The 26838-nt window shown below is 51.6% G+C and overlaps 1 protein-coding gene and 1 long non-coding RNA gene across 18 annotated transcripts; one reads left to right on the forward strand and one right to left on the reverse strand.

The window, feature by feature from the left end:
- Window positions 1-4512: 4512 nt before the first annotated feature.
- CNDP2 (carnosine dipeptidase 2) lies at window positions 4513-26595 on the reverse strand. Of its 17 annotated transcripts, none has more exons than XM_069568440.1 (14): window positions 22119-22192; window positions 21915-21983; window positions 21337-21439; window positions 14854-14944; window positions 13623-13766; window positions 11352-11514; window positions 10511-10599; window positions 8774-8974; window positions 8494-8578; window positions 7684-7844; window positions 6685-6849; window positions 5718-5859; window positions 5396-5543; window positions 4513-5059 (listed from the first exon to the last, which is right to left on the reverse strand). In XM_069568440.1, exons 4-14 carry the CDS (start codon window positions 14911-14913, stop codon window positions 4990-4992), a joined length of 1428 nt encoding a protein of 475 aa, XP_069424541.1. In that variant the 5' UTR covers window positions 14914-14944; window positions 21337-21439; window positions 21915-21983; window positions 22119-22192; the 3' UTR covers window positions 4513-4989. The 17 variants fall into 17 exon arrangements, with proteins under 17 accessions (XP_069424541.1, XP_069424545.1, XP_069424543.1 ...); XM_069568444.1 differs by having other exon boundaries at window positions 21291-21439; XM_069568442.1 differs by having other exon boundaries at window positions 21337-21434; window positions 22119-22190.
- On the forward strand, window positions 17476-20577 carry LOC138428145 (uncharacterized). The gene is made up of 2 exons (XR_011252294.1): window positions 17476-18280; window positions 19630-20577. It is a non-coding gene; the product is annotated as an uncharacterized lncRNA (long non-coding RNA).
- Window positions 26596-26838: the final 243 nt, after the last annotated feature.

The following is a 26838-nucleotide window of genomic DNA, read 5'->3' on the forward strand; positions in this document are numbered from 1 at the left end:
ATATTTGGCCCTTTAGGCAGGAGCCCTGTGCTGGGGGCCCCGCCGTGTCTGAGAAGACCGAGGCTGGACTCACACCACCTCCTCTCTCCCATCACATTCCCCGGAGTCTGGCTCCCAGCACCAGTCAACTCAAGAAAGAATTAGGTTTTATGAAATACATCTGCTCAAACATAGCTTCCAAAATCTTTTGGGTAACACAAACCTTTAACTTACATTCAGTTAAATGATGGTTAATCAGTAAACGTTGAGATCATTTCTCAATAAGATAAAACACTGAGATTTCTAAACATAAGTTCAAATGATCTACTTTGGGCTTATTGAAGAGAGACTAAAGCTGTTTGAGTCTGTTAGCAAATATGTTCTGTCACGTTGAAAACAAGTCGCACTAGGAGGGAGCTAGGAGGAGAGGGTTAATAGTCTGTAGCATTCTAGAGTAAGCTGCTTTGAGATAACAAAAGTTGAAAAGGTTGCTAGGTAATGTCACCTGTCCAAGATGGTCATCCAGCTTTCTTTTTCACCCCAGGTGGCATTAGTGGTAAAGAATCCTCCTGCCAATGCAGGAGACGCAGGAGAGGTGGGTTCGATCCCTGGGTCAGGAAGGGTCCCTGGAGAAGGGTATGGCAGTCCACTCCAGTATTCTTGTCTGGAGAATTCCATGGACAAAGGAGCCTGGCTGACTATAGTCCATGAGGTTGCAAAGAATCCAGGCATGACTGAAGCCACTTACCACAGACCACCAGGAGGGAGCATATGCCCCTAGAAATGATGACTTGATATGTTTGTAAATTTGCTCATCTACTACAGAAAGCTGTATGTGACAAACAGTTCACAATTGCTTACCTCCCAACATCCACAAGATATTAATTACTAAGAGTTAAGAATTCTAGTCTTACGTGTAAATGAAACTACTAGAAATAAAAATGATAAAGAAAAAAAACTCGATACAAAGTATGCAAGGAAAGCAAGATGTGATTTTTGGTTAAGAAAAAAGGTTTAAGGTATAAGTATGCATTTTTGATAAGGGAAAAGGAGAATAATTTTGTCCTTGTTTAGAGATTATTTAATTGTTGCTTCAATTCTTTTTTAAGGAGAATAAAGAACAAAAAATAGGTATTAATTTACAGAACAGAGTGAGAAAGAGAATTATTAATACATTGTGTGGTCAAGCCGGTTAAAATTAAATTTATTAAAAGATTTTTTTAAAAACCTTTAATATCAACAGTGTGCTATGCAAAATTAGACTTCAATATTCTGTGTTACGGAGAAGGCAATGGCACCCCACTCCAGTACTCTCGCATGGAAAATTCCATGGATGGAAGAGCCTGATATCAGGGCTGCAGTCCAGAAGTCACTGGGTGACTTCACTTTCACTTTTTAGTTTCATGCATTGCAGAAGGAAATGGCAACCCACTCCAGTGTTCTTGCCTGGAGAATCCCAGGGACGGGGGAGCCTGGTGGGAGGCCGTCTATGGGGTCACACCGAGTTGGACAGACTGAAGCGACTTAGCAGCAGCAGTAGCAGCATTCTGTGTTAAGAGGACAAGATTTTCTTGGATTATCACAAAAGATTTTACTTTACCTGTTGAATAATATGCCTAGAAAACAAAGATTCTGTACTTACCAAAATAATTTCCTATACTTCATGTTGTCTTAATCAGGTCTTTGATTACTTCAGAAAATGGAGTCTTCTCAATATTAAAAGAACTTAGGTCTTTTTATAGCTATGTAACTTTCTGTACATGCCTTTGAAATCTTTTGTTACTTTGGTTAAAGAGATAACTAAGTATCATTTCACAGTTACATGAGATCACATTGAATAAAGTATCATAAACCTGTTGACATATTTGAGAACTTCCCTAAGTCAGGGTGGTGGTGGTTGTTTTTTTAATGTGGACCACTTGATTGAATTTGTTACAATATTACTGCTGCTTATGTTCTGGTTTTCTGGCCACTAGGCCTGTGGGATCCCCAGCCAGGACCTTTACCCCCTGTACTGGAAGGCAAAGTCTTAACCACTCCACCACCAAGGAAGTCCCCAAAGTCAGGTTTTAAAAGAAATCTTTTTGACTTCAAACCAACTTTGGGAATTTTTTTCCCAGAGAGCCCCCAGAAAATATCAAAGATCTGTGCTCTCTTCTTATAAAAATAGCGATATAAAATTAATTAGACTTATTTGATATGTTAAATTACATGAGAAGCATTGTGAAATAAAGGTGATTTTAACCTTCTTTAGGTTATATTTGTATTGATATATATAACTAATAGATGTGTTCCAAAAACTGCATACAAATTCCAAGGAGTTTCTTAATGTTCTTACTGTCCATATAATCCACCATAATACCAATTTTTATCTTTGAAAGCCGTATGCCCTAGAAATAACCAAATTTCCTTGTCCACTGAGTAATTTTTTTAAAACGAGCTCTTACCATATTTGCAACCATGGCTACTAAGTCTTTTGTCATCCACAGTGAGTTACTGTTTTATCCTGATTCTTCTCTGAAAACTTTTATTATAATCAGCTGCAGGCCAGCACGCTGCATGATGACATCACCTGAGTAACTTTGCTCCTCTGTGGGAAGAAACAGGAGCATGGAGAAGTTCACTGTTGAAAGTCTAGTTCTCTCCACTTGCCTGGGCCTGGTCCACACCTCGGTCCCAGCCTTCTTCGAGGGGAGCTGATTCCAGGCACTGAATGAAATGCTTGAAAATAATGATGGAAAAAAATGTTTAACCATCTATTGGAATGCATGACCGCCCAAGGGCTTCCCAGGTGGCACTGGTGGTAAAGAACCTGCCGACCGATGCAGGAGATATAAGAGGCTCAGGTTCGATCCCTGGTTTGAGAAGATCCCCTGGAGGAGGGCATGGCAACCCACTCCAGTATTCTTGCCTGGAGAATCCCATGGACAGAGGAGCCTGGTGGGCTACAGTCCATAGGGTCACAAAGAGTTGAAGCAATTTAGTATAGTCACTCAAAAAATACTGATAAAGTACTTTCAGATGGTGCGTTGCCCAGGCTGAGACAGAGGGCCTGAGGACACATCTAAGTGCAGGCGGGGATCAGTTGCTTCACCTGGCTCACTGGTGGGATGTATGCACCGTAGCCCTCTGGTCCCTGAGACCCTGAGCGGTGGAGGGTCTACTTACCATTCTTCCTAGTTGGGGTGCTTTGGGTGGCAGTTCGGTGGACCTCAGCCATTCCTTGGGACCTCAGAGGGAAGTGAGAGAGGACGTCTCACCGAGGCCCCTGGCTGGTCACATCATATATCCCCCTGTCCCCCAAAAAACGAGTTGGATGGCATCCTCCCCTCTCTCCCAGAGGGAGCACAAGGCTGAAATAGTGGGCCTGTACACACTCGGAAATCAGTCTGGCAGTGGAGGAAGAAGCAATGCGTTGCATATGCAGACAGGGGATGAGGTAGTGGCCGGGAAGTCATCTGATGTTACTGAGGCCATTGCGGCCGGTTCAGGTCATCTGTGACAACCCAGGGCTTTGCTGGGCACACACAGAGGGCGTCATCTTGGAGACAGAGCAGGGGTACCCTCCTGAGGCTGGCAGACTGGAGGGACGCACGGAGAACACGCCCTGTCACCTCTGGCGAGGCTGGTTCGGCCCCTGGGGTGGGCTGGGGGTGGGGAGTCTGTGCCTGGCCTCCCTCGGCTTCCGGGAGCCGCAGGCACCTGCCAAGTGAGTTCCTTGATTTGCAGACACATCAGGCGGCCTCTGCCTTCACTATTACCTTGTCCTCTCCCTGGGTGCACCCCTGTCCAAACCACCCCCCCCCCCTGCCCCGCATAAGGACACCAGTCACACTGGCCACCCTTTAACATACGGACTTTGAAGGGACTCAGTTCAACCCCGGGATCTTCAGTTTCTGCTCAACGACTGTCCCTCTCGACTTGCCCACTGAACCGGCCATCTCAGGGAACTCAGGAAAATAAAAATAAAAAAAAAAAAAAAAAAAGAGCTCGGCACACACGTGTCCACTTTGGGGCCCTCCTCTTAGGATGTGGGCTAACAGGTTCTGCTAAATGGAGCTGAGGCCTGGTGTGCATGAACCCGAAAGGCGGCTCTGGGCTCCACGGTGAGCCGGAGACGGCGCACGGTCTCATTCTGCCGTGGAATGGCGGGAGGGAAAGGCAGGCGGGTTAGGGAGAACGTCCTTACCCCCAACCCCCAAAATCTCAGAGGCTGATGCTACAATCCTCTCTGAAAAGGGAATGACCCGGCGTGCTCCCTGAGGCCTTGCTCTAACGCTAGATGTTCGGTTCCTCTGTGTTCTCGGGACAGAGCTCACCGGCAGCGGCCAGGGGCGGCAGAGGCAGGCGGGGTGGGTGTGCCCCGCCCCGCCCGCCCCGCCCCGCCCCGCCCCGCCCCCTCCCCTGCGGCCAGTTCCCACAGACACTGGGCTGCGTGGAGTGAGCAGCGCAGGCAGTCATTCCTCTGGAGGCTCCACTTTTATTGTTAATTCTGGCAACACAGACTGAGACCAAATAACCCTCCGGCTCAGGTTTAGGTTTTGAAGGATTTTAATACAGAGATGGAACATTCTAACGGGTAAGATTTTGAGAACAGGACAGGATGTGCCCGAGACAGCTCAGATCAGGACGGCTGCCCTCGAGGCCCCAGGCTCTGGGACAGGACGCTCCGAGCGGGCACGACCATGACTTGGGGACAGAGGCAGGGCCAGGAGACCCTGAATCCCCTCTTCGGCCCTGGTGGACGCCATCCAGCACTTTCTATGGAGGAACGTGTGCTACCTTCTGGAGACCACGGCACACTGACCACCGGGGCGCAGGCAGCTCATCCAGGGTCGCTGACAGGCCCTGGGCCTGACCGCTTATCGCGGCCAGTGGAGGCTACTCCATCCTGAGACGGGGCAGGGGCTCTCACATCCGCGCTGGAAGTCTGCAGAATCTGACAGAGGGGAGGAGCGGCGGGCGGTCCCGAGAGAGGCGGGGGAGCGCGTGGGGATGGCGGGGCGGCGCTCAGTCCTTCAGCTGGGAGACTTCGTACAGGTACGCGGCCAGCATCTTGGTCCCCTCGATGTAGTTGCGCCTGGCCGAGAGGAACGGGGGTCAGTGACACGCCCGAGCTCTGGGCCCACGCATTCCTTCCGGGAGCGGATGCCCGGCGCCCCGGCTTGCTGGCCCCAAATGCTCCGGTCCTGGTTGGTTCTCAAGCCCAGCCCAGCACCCCATCGGGACCAGCCCTGATCCTGGCCTCCTGGATGTGCGGGCTCCCACCAGGACTCAGTGCAGCGCCTCTCTTCGGCCACAGGCCCCCATGTCTAGGCCGAGGTCTCCACCTTGCGTCCGCCCCCAGCCCTCGGGCAGGGTCTGTCTCTGCTCTCAGCAGCCCGCGCCCTGCAGTCAGCCCCTCTTCCGTGCTCACCGGTTGAGCTTCTCGTTCTGGGAGTGCGCGCCATCGTCCGCCGAGCCCACGGGCAGCAGCATGACGTTCTTGCCCGTGGCCTCTTGGAACGTCAGTGTCACCGGGATGCTGCCGCCTTCCCTGGTCAAGTCTGGCTCGACGCCAAACACTGAGGAGGGCAGAACAAAAGAAACCGAGCTTTAGGGGCCCACCACATATCCACTGCCCAGCAACCCTGAGCCCAGGCCCTCTGCAAGCGGCTCCGCTCCCAGGGTGGGAGGCAGCATGGCCCAGCCCGCACAGGGAACCTCAGCACCCGCCCGCCCCCAGGGGCGCGTCCCACCTGTCTTCAGGGCCCTCCTCCCAGCCAGGTAGTGAGGGTGGTTGAAGTCGGACACCCAGGGCTTCCCGCCGTGGCCCATGTACACCTTGAACTTGTTGGGACTGTGAAGCTCAGCAAACTTCTTGGTCAAGTAGCTTGTAACCTGAACCACAGACAGGAGGGACAACGCCTCACAAACCTGGACTCTGGTCCAGGGCTGGGGGTTCATTCCAGAGACAAATCTCCAGGGGGCAGATCTCCACAGGGTCTATGAGGGTCTACACTGGGTCTATGAGGGTCTCCACTGGGTCTATGAGGGTCTACACTGGGTCTATGAAGGTCTACCCAAGGTCTGTGAGGGTCTCCCCGAGGTCTATGAGGGTCTACACGGGGTCTGTGAGGGTCTACACTGGGTCTATGAGGGTCTACACGGGGTCTGTGAGGGTCTACACTGGGTCTGTGAGGGTCTACACTGGGTCTGTGAGGGTCTACACGGGGTCTGTGAGGGTCTACACGGGGTCTGTGAGGGTCTACACGGGGTCTATGAGGGCCTACACGGGGTCTGTGAGGGTCTACACTGGGTCTACAGTGAGTCTACAGGTGAACACTGGGTCTCATCTCCTCCCCAAGTCCTCTCCCCTCTGGACCCCCAGCCCCCTCTGTTGCTCACCACAGACCAGACCCTGGACTCTCACCACAACACATTCAGCCCAAAGTCAGCCTTTGCTTCAAAGCCTTAGAATGAGGTCACAGGTCAGATTTTAGCACACCTCAGCAGGGACAAAGGTTGTGCACAGGGGATGCTATTTGGCCTTTATCTCTGATTAGGATCTGACCTGCTTATTCTAGTGATGTCTGAGCTGGGGAGCACCAAGGGCGGGGCTGTGTAGGGGAGGCGAGCACCCTTCCCTGTCGGGGGGCCCCTGGGGCCCTCAGTGACCATCTCCTCGGGCACAGCAGCACTCCTCGCACCCCCGCATCCACATGCCTGCTCGCTGACCACTTCTGGAGTCATGTTCGGGACGAGTCGGATGGAGAACTTGCCGACCACCTTGCGTGGAATCACGGTCTTGGCCCCGGACCCGGAGAAGGCACCTTCGATGCCGTGAAGAGACAGGGACGGGTAGCGCCATCTGTGCATCAGGATGTCCTTCTGCAGAGAGACGGTCAGGGGTCAGCACTGGCTGGCCAGGGGTCCCCACTGTGGGTCAGGGGTCAGCACTGGCTGGCCAGGCATCCCCACTGTGGGTCGGGGGTCCCCACTGTGGGTTGGGGGTCAGCACTGGCTGGCCAGGCATCCCCACTGGCTGGCCAGGGGTCCCCACTGTGGGTCAGGGGTCCCCACTGTGGGTTGGGGGTCCCCACTGTGGGTTGGGGGATTCCCCACTGTGGGTCGGGGGATTCCCCACTGTGGCTTGGGGGTCAGCACCAGCCTGTCAGGGGACAGCACTGCCAACAGCAGTCAGCACTGTGGGTCAGGAGTCAGCACCAGCTGCTCGCAGGGGAGACCAGGTGGCTGGGGGACCGCACACCCAGAGGGAGGCGGCACCAACCCAGCAGGGCCGCTGGGTGAGCTGGCCCCCAAGGCGCCTGGCGAGCTCCTCTTGCTTCCGCAGGGCCTGTGGCTGCAGGTACTTAGAGCTGGAATTTATATCCAGACCTGATTCTCCCAACAGATAAGTAAATGTTCTGCGCAATCAGCCTCCACCTTGGCACCCAGCTCTCCAGGGAACAGTGAGACACCCCTGGGCAGGTGGGCTGTTTCCCAGCATATGCAAGCCAGGAGAAGCTCCCCCACTGCAGGTGCCCTGGTCCCCGGGGTGGCACAGCGGTCTGACACCTCACAAAGCTCCCTGCCTGGCACATGTTGCCCGCTGATGTTGGCAGCATCTGGCGCTCACGTGCCCAGGGTATGCCCGGGTCTGTCCAGCCTGCAGCCGCCTCCCCCAGGGCCTCATGCGCTGCGAGCCTGGCAGGTGGGGGGCACCTTGCAGCCGTGCAGGAGGGTCCCGGCGCCCACGTCCCTGGCGTACTCCTCCAGGTCAAAGTCGATCTTGTCGTAGAGCTCCAGCTCCTCCTCAGTCACGGGGGCCACAGCCTCACTGATGCCTGGGATGAGGATCTTCCCCTTCTTGTCCATCAGGCAGCCTGGGCGGTGCGCAAGCAGGGGTGAGTAGGAGCTGGCAGCAGCCCCCAGGCCCGGCTGAGCACCTGGGCCGCCTGTCATCTGTTACTGTGACAACCCAGGAGGGCGTGGGGCCGCCTCCTGTTTAAGGTACAGAGATCACCACAGGGAGGGCAGGACACACAGAGCAAACTGGCTCCTGTGGCCCACCCACCGTCAGGCCTGTGTTTCCTTTCTAATGCATGTTCCCTAAGAAGCCACCTACTCCCACGCCTAGGAGGGAAAACCCAGTGATACAGAGCTGACTCCAGGCCCAGGAAAGTCGGCTTCATGTACAGCACACGCTGACCACCCAGGAGGAAAACGGGACTCAGCACACAGTGGGTGGGTCAGGTGCCAGGTGGGGCCGTGAGAGAGCCTCACAGGAGACCCGCCGTGGCCAGTGACAGCCAACTGGACCGGAGCAACCCCCTGCAGGAAGGTGAGACACCACCGCAGCCAGGGCAAGGATGGCCGTGATTCTAGGGACCCGAGGCGGGGTCTGGTGACCGGGGGAAGGGGGTGGGGAGGGAAAGGGGGCAGACATGAACCACGTGGGCCTGTTAGAGAGAGCAGCCAGAGAGGGAGGGAGAGAAGACCCCCGAGTCGCTGCAGGGGCCCACCCGAGCTCACCCATCAGCATGATGAGGTCAGTCATGGCCTCATGCACCGAGCCGCCGTACACGCCCGAGTGCAGGTCCTTGTCGCTGCATTCCACCTGCGGACACACAGCCACTCTGTGGGCTGCTCTCGGGACCTCGCCCTCACCCCGCTGTGGGAGAGCTGGCAGAGGACGCTCACAGGGCACGCTCCGAAATCAAAGTTTGCTGCCCCAGAGGCCTGGCCAGGCACTCCCTAAATCACAAGGCTGCAGCAACCAGAGCCCCTCCCGGGGGAGGCGCGGCCCGCGCACCTCGATGAAGAAGTAGCAGATGCCCCGCAGCCCGTAGGTGATGCAGGGCTTGTTCTTGCCCAGCCAGTAGTTGTCGGAGATGCACACGTAGTCCACGTCCTTGAAGAACGCGTCCTTCTGGGCGAAGATCAGCGCGTCCAGGCCCTCGGAGCCCGACTCCTCCATGCCCTCCAGGCAGAAGCGGACGTTGACGGGGACTTCCTGGGAAGGGGGCGGTGAAGGAGGCAATCAGCGCGCAAGGATTTTATTTCTTAGAACAGTGGACAGGAAGCCACCAGTGTTGTGAGATCGTCCATTTCAAATACCCGACTGACTTTCCCCGCAATGACCGCGGGGTGGGCAGTGGGGGCTGGCAGAGACCCTCCGCCCCAGCGCTGGGCTGCCGGGACACGGCCTGGCCCTGGCCGGTCACCTGGAAGGACTGCTCCCAGGGGGCCCCAGCCCGATCGCGCAGCCCACTTGCAGGGTTTCTGTGATTACCCAGCACAGATCAGGCGTCTCTGGCAAAGCGGAGCTGCTTGAAGACAGAGGCCGGGACACAAACCCGGCAGGAGCCTCCGTTCACACCGTGATGGCCACGCTGTGCACCCCTGGAAGGAGTGAGCGGGTGCCTTCCTCCCGCAGGGCTGGGCCCTCCACCCACCGCGGGCCCTCCCCCTCCAGAGCCGACAGTGACTTTGAGAGGCAGCCGCCTCCTGCTCGGGGGTTTCTGGGTCTCCCCAGCGCTGTGCCCTGAGGCGGGTGGCCCCCTTCCACAGGTGAGACCATGGAGCTGCACCTGAGTGATCTGAGGCCAAAGGCCATGGCTAGCCAGCCCACATGCACCCACGTCTGTGGGGTCCCAGTTCAGAGCCACCCCCAGAAGCGCCGCTCACCGCACGGCCCGCCCTTCCACCTCTCCAGGGGAATAGAGATGCGCTGGGGGCTGGGTCTTCGAACAGATGCCCCTCCTCTCTGCCACCACAGACCCCAGGGCCCCTGAGCACAGCACACTTGGACCCTCTTCAGATCTGCCCCTCCACGTCCTGACAAAAACGCTTGTCTTATGTCATCGCAAGATAAGAGCAAGATGCAGAAACTGTCTATATGTTATGATCACAACTGCTGCTGCTGCTGCTAAGTCGCTTCAGTCGTGTCCGACTCCGTGCGACCCCATAGACTGCAGCCCAGCAGGCTTCCCCGTCCCGGGGATTCTCCAGGCAAGAACACTGGAGTGGGTTGCCATTTCCTTCTGCAATGCATGAAAGTGAAAAGTGCAAGTGAAGTTGCCCAATCGTGTCCGACTCTTAGAGACCCCACGGACTGCAGCCCACCAGGCTCCTCCATCCATGGGATTCTCCAGGCAAGAGTACTAGATTAAGAGAATAACAGGAAGTAAGGGGTCTGCCCGCTATCACAGCCTCGGTCCCATCACAGCCTGGGTCCCCCTGCTGGTGAGCACCCCCTTCCCAGACACAGTCCGTGCCCGGAGCTCTCGCCTTCCCTGCTGGCTGGGTCCCTGCTGAGTCACCAATGGGGTGACCTTAGAACAACCATAAACCACTGCATCTTCATTGTTTCCTAAAACTAGAAAATAGGCTATGAAGCGGAACGTGGCCCCACTGCACTGATCCCGCTCTGGGACGGGGGGCGGGGAGTGTGATCTTTGATCTTTACGCTGTTCTGGGAACAGAAGGCCCCACTGGGCACCACCAGATGGAACAGGTGAATGGGGGTGGCAGGGCGCAGGCCGCATACCTGCTTGGTTTTCTGGAAGGCTTCCAAGGCGTTGATCCAGCCGGCCACCGGCCCCTTGTCATCGGTGGCTCCCCTCCCGTACAGTTTGCCTGGAATAGCAATCAGCATGTTCACTGGGTGATGGTCACAGGCGGGGCTGGGTGGGGGAAGGCAGATGAGCAGGGTGAGATGAGAGTGACCTCTGGGTGCCCAGGGCAGGGTGCGGAGCAGGGTACCACTGGGAGTGGCTGGGAGGGGATGAGAGGAGGGGTGGGCAGAGTGCGGGCGGGTCCAGGCCCTCAATTTGGGACAAGACGGCAAGTGCACTGCAGGGACCACGTGAGCCGTGACGACCTGACTGCCCCTGCGCCGCCGGAGAGGCTTCAATAGGAACGCAGCATGTCCCGAGGAAAGGTTTCAATTAAAGACAGCCTGGAGTCAGCCCAAGGGGACAAGGTACACACGAGGGGGCTGCTCCACAGGGCCAAAGGCCACGTCCCATGCGGAAAAGTCAATGTTCAGAGATGAAGGTGGGCGGGGTCGGGGAAACGCTGACGCTTCCCCTAGAGACGGGCTGGATTCAGGTCCCAGGTTGGGGCCATGCTGGCTCAGGCCAGGCTTCTTGGGAAAGCGGCGGCAGGCGCAGGAAGCCCAGTGTGCCCAAGGCCACGGAGACCAGGCTCTGTTGGGAAAGGAAGACTTCCTGGGGTTTCAAGGATGGAGCACAGATGTGAAGCTTCCAGAACCCGATTTCTAGGTTCTGTGAAAACAGCTGGTTCTGGAAAGGTGGCAACTGAGAGGCTGGGCTGCACTTCCCAAGGCCAGTGTGGTACAGGTCCCCTGCCTCCAGGGAGCAGCCTACCGTCTCGCTCCACCAGGGTGAAGGGCTCGCTGTCCCAGCCGTCCTCCAGGGCTGCCGGCTGCACGTCCAGGTGGCCGTAGATGCACACCGTCTTCTTCTGCGGGTCAGAGCCCAGCTTGCCAAGTAAAATGGGCGGAAGTGGGATCTCGGAGCCATCAGGGAGCTGGGGGAGGAGGGGAGGCCATGGAGGATGGTCCTCAGTCAAGTGCGGTGCTAACCCCAGTCTCCCATACACAGCCAAGGCAACGCATGAGAACCCACTGCACAGTGCAGGGAACTCAGGGCTCTGCAGTGACCGGAAGGGATATATGTGTACGTACAGCTGATTCACTTTGCTGTACAGGAGAAACCAACACAACATTGGAAAGCAACTTCACACCAATTAAGAAAAAAAAAGAGAGAGTGGTGTTTACAGCAGGTGCTATCAGCATGCCCCGGGCAAGTGTATCTGTTCTCATCAATCACCCTCTATTGCAGAGCTCAGTATCAGATGGTTCCACTGAGTCAATAATTAACAAGAATATATGTTCCCATAATCCAGAGCACAGAGACAATCATGTTTATAACTGCAGGCAGCTTGCTCAATTTTTAAAAGATGATCTTTAAAAATGCTCAGTTGTGTCCGACTCTTTGCAACCCCACAGACCATAGCCCACCAGGCTTCTCTGTCCATGGGATTCTCCAGGCAAGGACACTGGAGTAGGCTGCCATTTCCTTCTCCAGGAAAAATACATTGCTAAGATGTGAGTGCTCATTCGGAATAGTTTCACCTATTTTAAAGTAACAACTCTTAAAAATTATTTGCCACCTAGATTTTTTTTTAGCGTATTAGGAAAAAGGGAGAGGAAGCAAGACAAGTATGCTCCTAACAGAAAACAACTCCAGGAATACTGGTCTGTCCTCTCACAGTGAGGAGTCGGGAAAGTGCCAGGAATTTGCAACATAAATCCTAAGTAACCTTAAATTAACTATTCGGTCTGTGGTGAGCAGAAGTCTTACACGCAAACTGGACTGGAATTGGAAGGCCCAGACTGTAACCTCCTTTGCCATGGACCTACTATGGGAGGCTCTCTTCCCAGGGAGACAGAGCCTGTCCGAGCCTCCGCGTCCTTCCATTTATGAGAAGAGCAGACCAGGCTGAACGCCCACTCCTAAAATCCCAGGACTGTGATTTCAACTGACACGTAAATCATCAGACAAGAGAACCAAGATAAACCAAACCCAGTCAGCCCTGCAACATAAAGGAGTATTACAAATGCTGACAATGCATGGCACGAAACATGTAATTAACACGGGGCTGACATCATCTGAAACGAAAACAGCAGAATAAGGTACTGCACAGCGAGATCACTCATTCAAGTTGGAATCTGTTAGATTCCTGCATTAGAACGCAGCTGAGCCCTGTGCCCCACACGTAAAGTCTCTCTTTCTCAGGAACCGAGTCATAAAGAAAGCACTGTTTTATCAGTCATGACACTGGGGACACAGTGGGTGTGAGTGAGTGGGCGTCTTCATTAGCTTTGCATCTAATGGGCAGAGTGTACCTTGGTCTGAAGGCCGCCTGGCTTCGGGGGAGGAACCTCAACTCATGTAGGAAGGGCCATTCTGTTTGCTTCCTCTTGGCTAACCCTCAACAGTTCCCCTCCCTGGAGGAACACAATGGGTCCTGTGAATCTTGGTGCACTCAGACTCAAGAAGCCACCCAGTTTACCATCCACATCAGGCCACCTGTGCTTGTTTGAAAGACCAGCGAGTTGGGCTTCCCTGGTGGCTCAGTGGTAAAAGAACCTGCCTGCTAATGCGGGAGACACGAGTTTAATCCCTGGTCCTGCAAGATCCCACATGCCATGGAGCAACCAAGCCTGTGTGCCACAACTACCGAGCCTGTGCCCAGAGTCTGGGAAGTGAAATCACTGAATCCTGTGTGCCCTAAAGCCCGTGCTCTGCAGCCAGAGAAGCTGTCGCAGAAAGAAGCCTGTGCAACAATGAGAGAAGAGCCTGCACAGCAACCAAGGCCCAGCGCAATGGAAAATAAACAAACACGTACGTTATTAAGACACAATAAAGGCTAGTGATTTATCTGCAGCAAAGCCTTCAGAACTTGCCAATAAAGCTCCCGTCCAGCCCCAGGGCCCACCTTCTAGGTCCTGATGCCCACAAGCTCCACGGAGCTGCCCAGGAAAGCCCCCGGCCTGCCTCGCCGCCCACCTTCTGGGTCCTGATGCCCAGCAGCTCCACGGAGCCTCCCAGGAAAGCCCCCATCCTGCCCACCTTCTGGGTCCCGATGTCCACCAGCTCCACAGAGCCGCCCAGCTGTTTGATGTCGGCGGCAGCCACCTCCATCATCCTGCGGATCTCGTCTCTCTTCTCAGGCCATGCTGACACGCTCTGGATGGCCACCCATTCCGCGAGCTTCTGTGGGTGGGGAACAAGCAAAAGGGATTTGGAAAAGTTGCTCCAGGAGGGATGAAGGCGCTCACGGGTGGGCCATTTTCAGGCCCACAGAGCTGTCTGCTCCATCTGGATCCTGCTGCCCAGACATGGGGGAAGAGATCTGTGACGTCTGCTTTCTGTTTAAGATATAAGGACGGTTTGCACTGACCCCATACCAAGAACCATACAAAATGACAGGAGACCCATTAACCACCAAGCATGATGTGGCTGCAAGATGTGTAAGTTTTTTTTTTATGAAATGTGTTTCATAAACACGTTTATATCTGAATCTGACAAAATTGAAACTGAAAGATACAGAAAATACCCAATATCTTCACAGTCCAAGTTGCCTTATTTATTATCCTGAGAATGGCCATGTTCTCTAAAACAGAATTTTTCAAATGAGAACTGGAAAGATTTCACCTGAAATATGTCTACCAAAGGTGATTTTAAAGCATGGCTCTTTATGTTAACATCAAGAAATAGATTAACATATAAGATTACTGAATCATTTGAAACATGCAATGTAAGATAGTTCTTTATATCTACCACAAGAACAGACAAAAATCCTGAATTAGCTTTGCTATTTCTAGAAACATGTATTAAGAGTTTCTATTAAAAGCCGAAAGAATAACTTACATACTGTAATGACAAAGCAGAGGAAAAGACCTCTCGACAATACACAATTTAAGTTACCTTTTTTTTGCTTGGGGAGACAAGACTTAACATCTATTCAAACACACAACAGAGTACTGGTAACTATATTCATCACGTGGTGCCCTAGATCCCCAGAGCTTATTAATCTCGTAACAGATCGGTACCCTTAGGACAAACCCCCATCTCCCCACCCATAGTTCCCTGGCAACCAGGATTCGACTCTCCGCTTCTCTGAGTTCACCTTTTTCAGATTCCACATATAAGTGAGATCACACTAGCATCTGTCTTTCTCTGCCTAGACAGCATTTTTAATACTTGATTAGAACAGTATCAATCATATTAGCTCCTTGGAAGTTTCTCTGGGTCCTACGGGATTAAACTGAACGTGAACAGTCACTAAACGTTCCCTTACCTTAACATACCGATCCTGATTTTCATCCACGTACTTAAACAGGGCGGTGAGGGCCGACATCTTTCAACCAGACCACAGACCCTGGAGACTCCTGGAAAGAAGAAGAACCTGTTAGTGCTGCCTCGAGACAGGGCCCGACTGATCCCCAGGCCCGGAAGGCACTTGTTCAGGATCATAAATTGCACCCCGCCCCTGACAGCGCAGGACACGGCCGTCACGAGGGCTCCAGGAAGTGTCCTCAGAGAACGGCTTGGGAAAGCAGTCAGAGGCTCAGGCTGATCGCCATTCTTTCTTTCTTTCTTTTTTTTTTTCCAGAAAGAAACATACCCAGGAATTGTGCGGCAGAATGGCAGGTAACTGAAGCAAGGGCCTGAGTTGAAGACAATCTGATATAATTAAAAGCAGGTACTTTCCAGGAGCACTGATGTACCACTGTTCTTAACACTTTTTTAAAAAATTTAATTTTACTCTCAAAGCACACAGAGAACTTCCCACTTACTATTACCACAGAGGAAATACTCACTCCAAGGCTCTCAGCAAAAATGTCATGTGTCCCTACACCGCAAACCAACAGCACAGCACCCAAGATCCAAGGAGAGGAAGGTGGGTTTAGGTTAAGGAAACTGACAACACAGGTCCAGAAATGGCCAGGACAGCGTGTGAAAGTCCACTGGGATGAGGACACACAAACCTGTTCCCTGGTGAGGGAACACAAGCGTCCACCTCCCCAGGTGCATTTTCCAATGTCAGTTTCTCCTGCTGGAGACCAAACTCATCCTGCTCCACCTTACCGACACAGGGGAGAAGGTGCCATTTGAGTCGGCATCTTTAAAAACTGGAACTCACACGAGATAAAGAAAATCCCAGAACTGGGACTTTCTGAAGGGGTTCCACCTGCTTCTTCCAAGTGACAACTCGGCTTCCATCACGTGGCAAGATTCAAGCCTCAGCAGTGACTGAGAAGAGCTCAGGGACCGGGAGCAAACTCAGCACCACAGCGAAGGGAAGTATTTTAGACCTGCGGCTCAGAGTCACAAGACCCTGCTAACTGATCTCTGGAGCAAGACACCAGTCAAGTACCTGTGTATGGACACACTGCAGTTAAAGAGTATCTTTTTCTCGGTTTAGGACTTTGAAGTCACATCTAAACAGAAAGAAGTATTAGCTGCTCAGTCCTGTCTGACTCTTTGCGACTCCATGGACTGTAGCCCACCAGGCTCCTCTGTCCATGGGATTCTCCAGGCAAGAATACTGGAGCAGGTGGCCCTTCTCTAGGGGATCTTCCTGGCCCAGAAATTGAACCCTGGTCTACTGCACTGTAGGCAGATTCTTTACCGCCAGAGCCACGAGGAGCTCTAAACAGACGAGGGACTTAATTCAGAGTCACGAAGCCTGGCAGCAGACTGTGGATGCGCAGTGAGAGTTCAGTAAGGAAAATCCTCTTCCAACATCAGTGACAGAGCACACAGACCTCCCAGCCAACTCAGGTTGTTTCAGCTGAGGGTCTTATCTTAATGCTGCTGCTACTAAGTTGCTTCAGTTGTGTCCGACTCTGTGTGACCCCATAGATGGCAGCTCCAGGGTCCCTGGGATTCTCCAGGCAAGAATACTGGAGTTGGTTGCCATTTCCTTCTCCAATACGTGAAAGTGAAAAGTGAAAGTGAAGTCACTCAGTTGTGTCCGACTCCTAGCGACCCCATGGACTGCAGCCTAGCAGGCTCCTCCATCCATGGGATTTTCCAGGCAAGAGTACTGGAGTGGGGTGCCATTGCCTTCTCCTTTATCTCAATGACAGGGTCGTAAATGCAGAGGCATTGCACATAAGTCAAAGTTTTCAATCACAAAAGAAATTCTATTTAGCAGGAAAATACGCTAAGTCAGGTACTTTTCATTTGAGTTTCTGGTCATTAAATAGCACAGATCCCACGCTCATTGTGATAAATTCTCATTAATACCATGTTTTTTGTGGCCTGATTAAGCAATGGCCTTCCAGCTAAAGTCAAAGATGGAACTATCAAAGCTGCATTTTTTTTTTTTTTAAACCAAAGAAGAGTAAACAGAGACCAGATTGTTCGGCAGGGCCTGCCACCTCACCAGGGCCAGTGAAAAGCTACTGCTGTTCTGAACTGCTCACCCAGAGAGGTGGGGCCGGGTCCATTTCTCCCTCCGACTCACAGTTTGGGTTTTCCTGTTTCACTACTGCCAGCACCAAATCCATTAAATGGGACCACTTTTATATGCCCCTGTGAACCCCACTAACGAGGGTAAAAGTGCTGAGCTGGAGGGGATAAAAGCAAGTATTACCAAATCCAAGAGTGCTAGGCACACTGCACTCCTGAAATCTAAGGTTCTAGGGAGTAACAGCCTCGGCAGTGAATTAGTGTGAGAGGAAGGAGGGACAGGGTAGCACCCGGGACCACCCAGTGACGCCCACAAAAGGTTCCTCCAGTTACGAGCGCCCCATCCCGTCCCGCACTAACTCAAGACACAGGAAGGGACTAAACACACACCATAATCGTGGCTGCAAGTCTGCGTAAAACCACTAAAACAGGGGCGGAACCCTCTAGTTTGTCCAATCGCAAACATACAGGTCTACAAAATGACTCTCGGCCACTCCTCCCTGCCAACACCAGGGACGACAAAGGCATGAAGAAACCTCCACCAGATCGCTGAGTCAGCACCAGGATCCCGTGCGTGCGGCGGGGGCGGGTCGAAGGCCCTGCCCGCGAGGCCCAGGGTCTCAAAGACTCAGTGCAGGCCGACCGGGGACCAAGCATCACCGTACCTGACGGGTGGGAAGGCGGACGCTGCCTCAGAGCAACCTCCCAGCCTCAAGTGCGGGCGGGGGGCTAGAGACCCCCGACCCCGGGCCTCTGCCCCGCGGGCGCAGCACCAACCTTCGGCCTCCGCCAAGGGCTCCGCGGGAAGAGCCAGGCTTTCTTTCTCTGCGGGCCTCGCCGCGGGAGGGTAGACAGACCGGCGCGCCCCCTGCAACCCCAGAGCCCCAACCTCCGAGCGGAACGGGTTGCATTTTGACCCAACACCCTCTCCTGCCATCTGGGACGGCCACGGGGCGGGCCGGCATCAGCGGCTCCCCAACCGCGCCCGGCCTCTCTTGCTCCTCAGGAGGCGGCCCACGGCCCCACATTCCCGGCCTCGCCTCCCGCTCCCGCCGTCCTCAGGGGCCTCTCCACCCGGAGAAGGCCGCTCACCAGCCAGCAGCTGCAGCGCCGGTTCCGCACCACGTGTCCCGGCCACGCCCCCGGGACGGGCCAGCCCCGCCCCGCCCCCGCCCCGCCCACCAATCACGGATCCTTCCGGAAGAGCCGGAGTCGCTCCGCCCCCGCCTCCGAGCCGTCCACCAATCCAGGGCCTTTCTGCGGATAGCGTCGCCCCGCCCCACCGTCTCCCCGCGCTTCACCGCGCGGTACGTGAATGCGGCGGGGCGGGGCTGAAGCCGGGGAGGCGGGGCTGAAGCAGGGGAGGCGGGGCAGGGATGGGCGCAGCTGAAACCGGGGAGGCGGGGCTGAAATCGGGGGCCGGGGGGGGGTTAAACTAGGGAGGCGGGGCTGAAGCCGGGGAGGCGGGGCTGAAGCCGGGGAGGCGGGGCTCCAGAGCACCTGCCCAGGTAATGACCTCCCTCTACCTCCCTCTCTATGAGGTTTGAGATGTGGTCTTTGGTGCCGGGGGGGGGGGGGGGGGGGGGGGGGGGGCGGGGGGGCGGGGGGGGCGGGGGGGCGGGGGGGTGGAGGTCTGAACACACCCGAACCCTCAGGCTTTGGGGGAGGAAGAAAAAAGCCAGACCTCCCGCCGACAGTCTCATCCCCGCGGCCCAGCTCCTACGGGGCATGCGGGGTGTGCAGCGGTTTCACGCTTTGCCTCTTGGTTCGCCAGTCCTTCGCCAGCACCATGACTGACAGAGGAAATATTTTAGTATTTAAATTCAGTAATCACAGGGACTGACTTCCCTGGTGGCTCAGACAGTAAAGCAGTTCGATCCCTGGGTCAGGAAGATTTTCTGGAGAAGGCAATGGCAACCCATTCCAGTACTCTTGCCTGTAAGATCCCATGGACTGAGGAGCGTAATAGGCTACAGACCTCCATGGGGTCACAAAGAGTCGGACACGACTGAGCGACTTCACTTCAATGAAGGAAGTAGAGCCGCTTTTACTTATTGAGCGTCTGCTATCATCTTTTTAACCCTTCCAAGGATCCTTGGGGGTACGATTATCTGTTAGAGTAGTGGTGTTTGTTCAGTCGTCCAGTCGTGTCCGACTCTCTGCGACCCCATGAACTGAGCATGCCAGGCCTCCCTGTCCTTCACGACCTCCCAGAGTTTGCCCAAGTTCATGTCCATTGCACCGGTGATGCCATTCAACCATCTTATCCTCTGACGCCTTCTTTTCCTTCTGTTAGAGTTACCCCCTCCAATATTTGACAAAACTTTTACCGCCCCTACATTCTGTATTATTGTTGTAATAAGTTTAATAGTTGCAAGAGATGTAGTTTCCCACATCCTGTAAATATGTTATAAAATTTTATTAGAAATTTTACCTAAATTTTAACATGATTTGTTTTTCCTTCAAAATCCTGTTTCCATCCATATCTGTCCCAGAATTTTGTCAAGTTGTAACATGTTTCTACTTGAGAGTCTTTTATTGATAATCCTATCATACTTTGCAACAGAATATGTATAAAATTTAAATTAGTATTTACTTCCCTATAACTAGAAAGTTCTAACTGTTAAACTTTTTCTTCTGGGTTAAATCACTCCAGACAGTGACTACAGCCATGAAATTAAAAGACGGTTGTTCCTCGGAAGGAAAGCTATGACCAATCTAGGCAGTGTGTTTAAAAGCAAAGACAATACTTTGTCCACAAAGGTCCGTCTAGTCAAAGCTATGGTTTTTCCAGTAGTCATGTATGGATGTGAGAGTTGGACCATAAAGAAGGCTGAGCTCCAAAGAATTGATGCCTTTGAATTGAGGTGCTGGAGAAGACTCTTGAGAGTCCCTTGCACTGCAAGGAGATCAAAACAGTCAATCCTAAAGGAAATCAACAATGAATATTCACTGGAAGGACTGATGCTGAAGCCGAAGCTCCAACACTGTGGCCACCTCATGCAAAGAGCTGACTTACTAGAAAAGACCTGATGCTGGGAAAGACTGAAGGCAAAAGGAGAGGGCAGCAGAGGATGAGATGGCTGGTTGGCATCACCGACTTCAATGGACATGAATCTAAGCAAACTCCAGGAGACAGTGAAGCACAGGGAAGCCTGCTGGTGTGCTGTAGTCCACGGGCTCCCAAAGAGTCAGACGTGACTTAGCGACTGAACAACAACAAATTATCATTACAATTATTAGTAATACACGATTGATAAAACTCCTATATATATGCTTTGGTAAAGAATTTTTGGCAACTTAAAGTAGTTTATTGGAAATGAATCCTTTACTCATATGTATTGAGTTTTTTTAAATTAATTCAGGTATCTATAAATGAGATCCTTGCTAGAATGAGACAGGATTAGGTACAGCAAAAAGGTGATTTAGAGTAGAATCCATAACACATTACCTGTTTACTAAAATTTTATGGGCATGTGGTGAAAATTAATAAGGTCAAGAGGAAGTAAAAATGAATATGCCTTTACAGTACCTAATAGTCATTTGGCAAGAGTTAATGAAAATGTTTATCCTGAAAATCTGAATAAAAGTTAAGAAAACGCCAGTTTTACTCTTGATATTGAACTCTTTCACTGGGAAATACAATGTTAATTGTCGGAGGTGGAACTTTCTACCTCTTGCCCCTAGAAATAAAGCAAAATATGCAATAGACAGGTGGCCTTGAGTGAGGAGGCATTCTCCAATAACATACTTTCAAACTGTATTTCAAACTGTTCCTTTGTTTGGAGCAATTTAGCACTTAGAACAGTGCGTGGTGTTGAGTGTCTGGGTCGGTTCTGGCTGCTGTAACAGAATGCCACAGGCTGGGTGGCTTATAAACAAGAGGAATTTATTTCTCATAGTTCTGGAGGCTGGAAGTCCCAGCTCTAGGTGTCACCAGGTTCTATGTCTGGCGACAGCCCACTTCCTGGTTCATGTGTGTGCTGAGTCTCTTCAGTCGTGTCCGATTCTTTGCAACCCCAGTGTAGCCCACCGGGGTCCTCTGTCCATGGCTTCTCCAGGCAAGAATACTGGAGTGGGTTGCCATGCCCTCCTCCAGAGGATCTTCCTGACCTCGTCTCTTATGTCTCCCACATTGACAGGCAGGTTCTTTACCACTTGCGCCACCTGGGAAGCCTATCCCAGTTCATAGATGCCATATTTTCGATATAACCTCACATGGCAGAAAGCTCACTGGGTCTTTTATTAAGGACACTAAACCCATTCATGACGACCTTATCACTTTACAAAAGGCCCAAATACCTCCAAATACCATACCTTGGGGTGTTAGGTCTCAACTCATGGATTTGGGGGGCACACAAACCTTCGGTCTGGGTCCCTCTGTGTGTCTTGTAAAACAGAGCAGGAAGACATGAAGGAAGGCCAGCAGAAGGCTCCACTGCCGGCAGGTCCCAGGTTTACCTGCTCTAGGAGAGACAACACGTGGAATTGGGGCAGCTGGGAATTAGTGCCCTTAAATCTTTCTGAACCCTCCTTTCAAAGCCTTTTTGTGCCCGTGGGGGTCTCAGTCTAAAGACCGCTGACTTTTCGATGAGCTAGTGTTTAAATCTAAGGGAGCACAACTAGGAATCTCCAGCAGGTGGCGCTGCAATCCCGCCCTTGGTAAAGGATGCTTTGCGGCCTGCTTGGTCTGGACAACTCTGATCTTCCTTTAAGGAGCTAAGTAGGCAGGTTTCTCTTCTCTGTTGGATTTTTTTGGGGAACAGGGACACTAAGAGAAGACAAAGGATGAGGTATGTGGAGGGATACTTCATGAAGAGAAATGATGTGACTTCTGAGAACTTAGGGAGTACAAGCATTATGAAAGTTACTGTCGATTACAGATCCATTGATAAAACATTAGATCCTGCTTCCAATCACCGCGATTTTCTGTTGACTCACCAGTGACACGTCACTCCTGGGTAAGGGCCATGCCTGGTGTGTCTTCTGAGCCCCGGGTTAGGCCTTTAGCTTGAGGGGGAGGGAGAACAAGCAGATGCTAAGATGGAAGGGGCTTTGTAGAGGGGGCTGCCCACAGTCAGCTTGGTGCCTCGCACAGCCACGGCCCCTGGATGCTGGTATCCACCCTGATGGCCCAGCGGTTACCCCAGAGCCACAGCACTCGCGCCTTTGGTTCCTGCTCTGGGTGAGTCTGCTTCCACTTTCTACTTGGACTCTGAGAATTCACTTCCTTTGTCTCAAGTTAAAATTTCTCAAAAGACAGCATTTGATTGGTTTAGCAAGCCACCACGAGGAGTCAATTCTTCTGCCAGGAAGAAGGCCCGGCCAGGTTTTCTCCAGGCCAGCAGCCCGCATGCTAATGGCTGCTTCCGGGTCGTGCACCCCACCGGGTGCAACCCCACCCTGGCCAAGGGGGTGACGTCACAGCTCAGCGGGGCGCTCTGTGCTGCAGGGGCCTGAGATGGATGCAGTCTGCCCCGGACCGTGGACGGGGCATGACCCCGGGCCCAGCCGGCCCGTCCTGCTCCCAGTGCACAGGCACGGGACAAGAGAACCTTTCAGCCGGTGGAACTCTGGGGCAGATTGCTCCAGCTCTCTGGTGATGCCGTCAGAAGTGGCAGCAGTCTCCATCCCATGTGGGGTCAGGTCAGGATGCCATCTCTGCATCTGAAGACACAGAACTGCCCTTCTCTTCAAGAAAAAAGCTCTCCCTGACTCAGCACCAACTTCCTGACTTAATGTTTTCAGGAAGGCACTTTCATCCAAGAATCTAGAGGTGCCAACCTGGGTAGAGAGGTGTGAGCAGAGGTGGAAACGAGAGCTTTTAAGTCACTGCTTTGAAGGAAACTCCAATTTCTCTGGTGACTCCAGGCCAAAGTAAACAACGACTAGAACAGCAGCAGCAGTGGCTAGGCCTGGTCTTCACTTTTTAAATCAGCGTTTCCGGCTCTCTGGCCTGCAACGATATGACATCTTAACTACGAGTATATTTAAGAATGTCATTTTAATGAATTCATAAAAACCCCTGCCATTTGCTCTTCTAACCCAATGAAATCTACGTTGACTATGCCAAAGATTTTCAAGGTCAAAGAGCTTGAAAGAGCTTCAAGATGTAAGGCTCTGCTGTTGCCACTAGTATTTATGAGCTTTCTACAATAAAATCACCGTGGGGAACTGGAACGCGTGCCCATGCGCCACGTTTACATTTAGACGCCAAGGTTCTGGCTCCTGCCTCTTGCTGTCATGTACAGAGATATTAGGGCAGTCTCCTCTGCTTTCTGGAAGGTTTTCTGAGCCACGTGGTTCTCACTGGAGACCGAGTTCGGCTGTCGGTGTGTCCGTTTAGGGCTGAATTTTCTGTTTTCTTTTAAATGATCTAACTTTCTGGCTGTGCCGGGTCTTCCTCGCTGCGTGGCCTTTCCTCCAGCTGCGGCGAGTGTGGGCTGCTCTCTAGTGGAGACGCGCAGGCTCCTCATCACAGTGGCTTCTCTTGCTGCAGAGCGCAGGCTCTGGGGCACACGGGCTTCAGAAGTTCCAGCTCGCGGGCTTCAGAGCACAGGCTCAGTAGTTACGGGCTTAGTTGTTCCTTGGCATGTGGGATCTCTCCAGATCAGGGATCAAACCTGTGTCTCCTGCATTGGCAGGCGGACTCTTTACCACTGAGCCACCAGGGAAGCCCTGAGTTTTCTTTTTTAACACTTGCCTTTTCAGAGAGATGGTTTTGTTGATGATCTCAATTGCCACACAGATCTTCATGTTGTAACACTTTTGGAAGGAGTGTTCTGAAAATCACAGTTGTGTCATAAGCACACAAAGCTGTAACTGAGAACACTGAACGTGGGTCGCAAGTCCTGAATTAGTCTAGTGCCTGGCACGCAGCAGGTGCTCACTGAACAAGGAGAGTGAGTGGACAGAGGGATGGACGAGTAAAGCTATTCTTCCTTTGGATCTGTCCTCCCCTGCCTCGGATGGTCCTCTTGAACAGGTGTATCTTACAGGTGGAGTGACCTGGAAGGAAAGTCACAATGCTGTCCCTCCCCTCAGGTACCCTGTATCAGCAGCAAAATTATACACACACTAAATTATACATGCAGAGCACTGAATACTCAGTCTTAGTCATCATCTGAGGCTAGGCCTCTGAGTAAATGTATAAAATCCTACTTTTAAAAGTTACAAATGTCCACAGGCAATTGAATGCCTTGGAAACTGCATCCAAAGTAAAAAAAATTAAAAAGTATGACTCCCTCCACCCCCGCTTCACCCTCCAACAAAATTTCAACACAAACCAAAATTTCTGCCATACACATGGTCCTTGGACAGAAGGGGAAAAAAGCCTCCTCCTCAATTCTTTTACAGATTTTCAGATGCTATGAATTGTTACCAGCTTGGTATGTGACGTCTATTTAAAGAGTCTCCAAATGGTTTTACATTATCAGGAATCGTTGAATGAAATCTCCAGGTTTAGTCTAAACCTCAATGGTAGTAATATCCCTTCAGGTATTGCATTAATTAAATCTAGGAAAAGTACATAAGCATTTATTTAGAAGCGCTATATCCAAAGCATGTAATACACACTCACAAAGCACAGTTCCATTCTTGATTGGATGTCTGCTCCTCAGAGTAGATATGGAGGCGTTTTTTTTCCCCCTCTATGTCCTGCTACCTTTCTGCTTATTTTCATTCAGCCCTTATAATGACTACACTGGTGGGGGTTGGGGGTTGGTTAGCTTGACAAAGAGAAGGGGTTTTTCTGTCTACAGTAATGATATTATCACCTTAATTCTTATTGAAACCCTGAAAGACAATGGAATCCAGGACTTCACCTTTGTTTTTTTTTTTAAAGTATGACTCTTAATATACAAAAAAGTTACCTGCCAGAATTTCCAAAAAGTTCCTTTTTCACTTGTAAGAACATTTAACATGAAGTCTAATCTCTGGACAGATTTGTAAGAACACAAATAGGTACCACGTTGACGTCTAGGGCTGATTAATCTTGCACAACTGAAATCTCACACCCCCTGAATTATAGCGCCATACTTCCCCCTCCCCAGCCCCTGCCTGACACCCATCTGCTCTCTATGGGTCTGACTATTTTAGATGCCGCAGGTAAGTGGAATCATGTAGCATTTGTCCTGCGTCTGGCTTCTTTCACTTAGCATAATGTCCTCAAGGTTCATCCTTTGTTGCGTACATAAAAAACATTCCTTGCTTTTTAATGGCTGAATAATATTCCCTTATGGGTTTCCCTGGTGGCTCAGTGGTGAAGAACCTGCCTGCTAATGCAGGAGATGTGGGTTTTATCTCTCAGTTGGGAAAATCTCCTGGAAGAGGGCATGGCAACCCACTCCAGTATTCTTGCCTGGAGAATTTCATGGACAGAGGAGCCTGGTGGGCTACAGTCCACGCAGTTGCAAAGAGTCAGACAGGACTTAGTGACTAAATAATATTCATATATATATATATACATATATATATACCACATTTTCTATATGTGTTCGTCTGTCACTGAACATTTAGCTTGTTTCAAAAAATTAAAAGTAGAGTTACCATATGATCCAGCAAGCTCACTACTGGGTATTTTATTCAAAAGAACTGAAATCAGGATCTTGCAAAGATATTTGTACTCACATGTTTGCTGCGGCATTAATCCCAACAGCCAAGACGTGGAAACAATTCAAAAAGCATTTCAGTTTCCATTTGGCACTTTTTAAGCACAAACTTCACAAAGTCGTTCACTTTTTTATACTTCAGAGAAAAACATTAACTTCTTATCCAGTAGAGAGAAACAGTGGCCCGGCATTTGTAAGTAGATATCTGGAGAAGAAAAAAGAAAATTGAAGTCATTGTGGTCCACCACATGGAGGGAAATTTTTGAAAACACTTGGAGGTCCAAAAGGGGAACGCTAAGCAGCACCAGGCCTCCCTGGTGGCACAACTGGTAAACAGTCTGCCTGCAAGAGACCCGGGGTTCCATCCCTGGGTCCGGAAGGTCTCCTGGAAAAGGGAATGGTAACCCACTCCAGTATTCTTGCCTTAAGAATTCCATGGACAGAGGATCCTGGCGGGATATAGTCCATGGTTGCAAAGAGTCGGACACGACTGAGCGACTGACACTACACATAAGCAGCACCCACCAGCCCCGCCCGCCAGCCCCACCCGCCAGCCCCACCTGCCATCTCCACACGCCAGCGCCGCCCGCCAGCCCCACACGCCAGCACAGGGATGAGCTTAGAGACTCGGGGTCTCCGGGCCACAGCAGGTCAGGGTGTAAAGGTCTGGAAAAGGAATGGGGAGGACTGCTCATCAAATTTACCTGCCTGGGCTCTATTTACACCTCTACCTTTATTATGACACTAACCTCAGCAAAGACGATCTATTTTTCAGTTTAGTATTTTGCCTCTATCCCACTCCAGCTGTGTCAATTTCCACACCACTGTGGAAATTTCAAACTGATTTCAGAGAGTTGCCACTAATAATGCTAATTGAGATTTGTCGTCACTGATATGATGACAAATTGTCAGGACTCACCTGTGAACTGGTGATGAGTCTTCTGGGTTTATATCATCTCTCTTGGCTGAAAGAAGACTAGTATGAACTTCTGAATCATAGTTTTAAAGTACCCAAATATTTAAGGATTACATTTACTAATTAATCAAGAAAAAACTTTTTAATGTTTAAGCCTGCTCCAGCACGCCCCGTCTTGCACTGATTACCTAGAAAGGATCCAGATGCTGAGTCTAATTAAAAGCATACGACACTTGTTGTAACTTCAGATTTAAAATAAAGAGTATTAAGCATGATAGAAACATGTTTGCTCACCAGAAAGTATACCCATTTATCAATAATTCACAGTAGATTTCTGCTG

This window comes from Ovis canadensis, chromosome 23 (genome assembly GCF_042477335.2).
Source record: "Ovis canadensis isolate MfBH-ARS-UI-01 breed Bighorn chromosome 23, ARS-UI_OviCan_v2, whole genome shotgun sequence".
Classification (NCBI taxonomy): Eukaryota; Metazoa; Chordata; class Mammalia; order Artiodactyla; family Bovidae; genus Ovis; species Ovis canadensis.

Bases quoted from the DNA above. Each gene is read 5' to 3' on its own strand.
- CNDP2 (XM_069568443.1), bottom strand. From the start codon at position 14,913: ATGTCGGCCCTCACCGCCCTGTTTAAGTACGTGGATGAAAATCAGGAT. The intron at 13,767-14,853 runs GTAAGGGAACGT...CCCCACCCACAG, and splicing joins ATCAGGATCGGTATGTTAAG to AAGCTCGCGGAATGGGTGGC. The intron at 7,845-8,493 runs GTGAGCTCGGGT...CGCACCGCCCAG, and splicing joins TGACCTCATCATGCTGATGG to GCTGCCTGATGGACAAGAAG.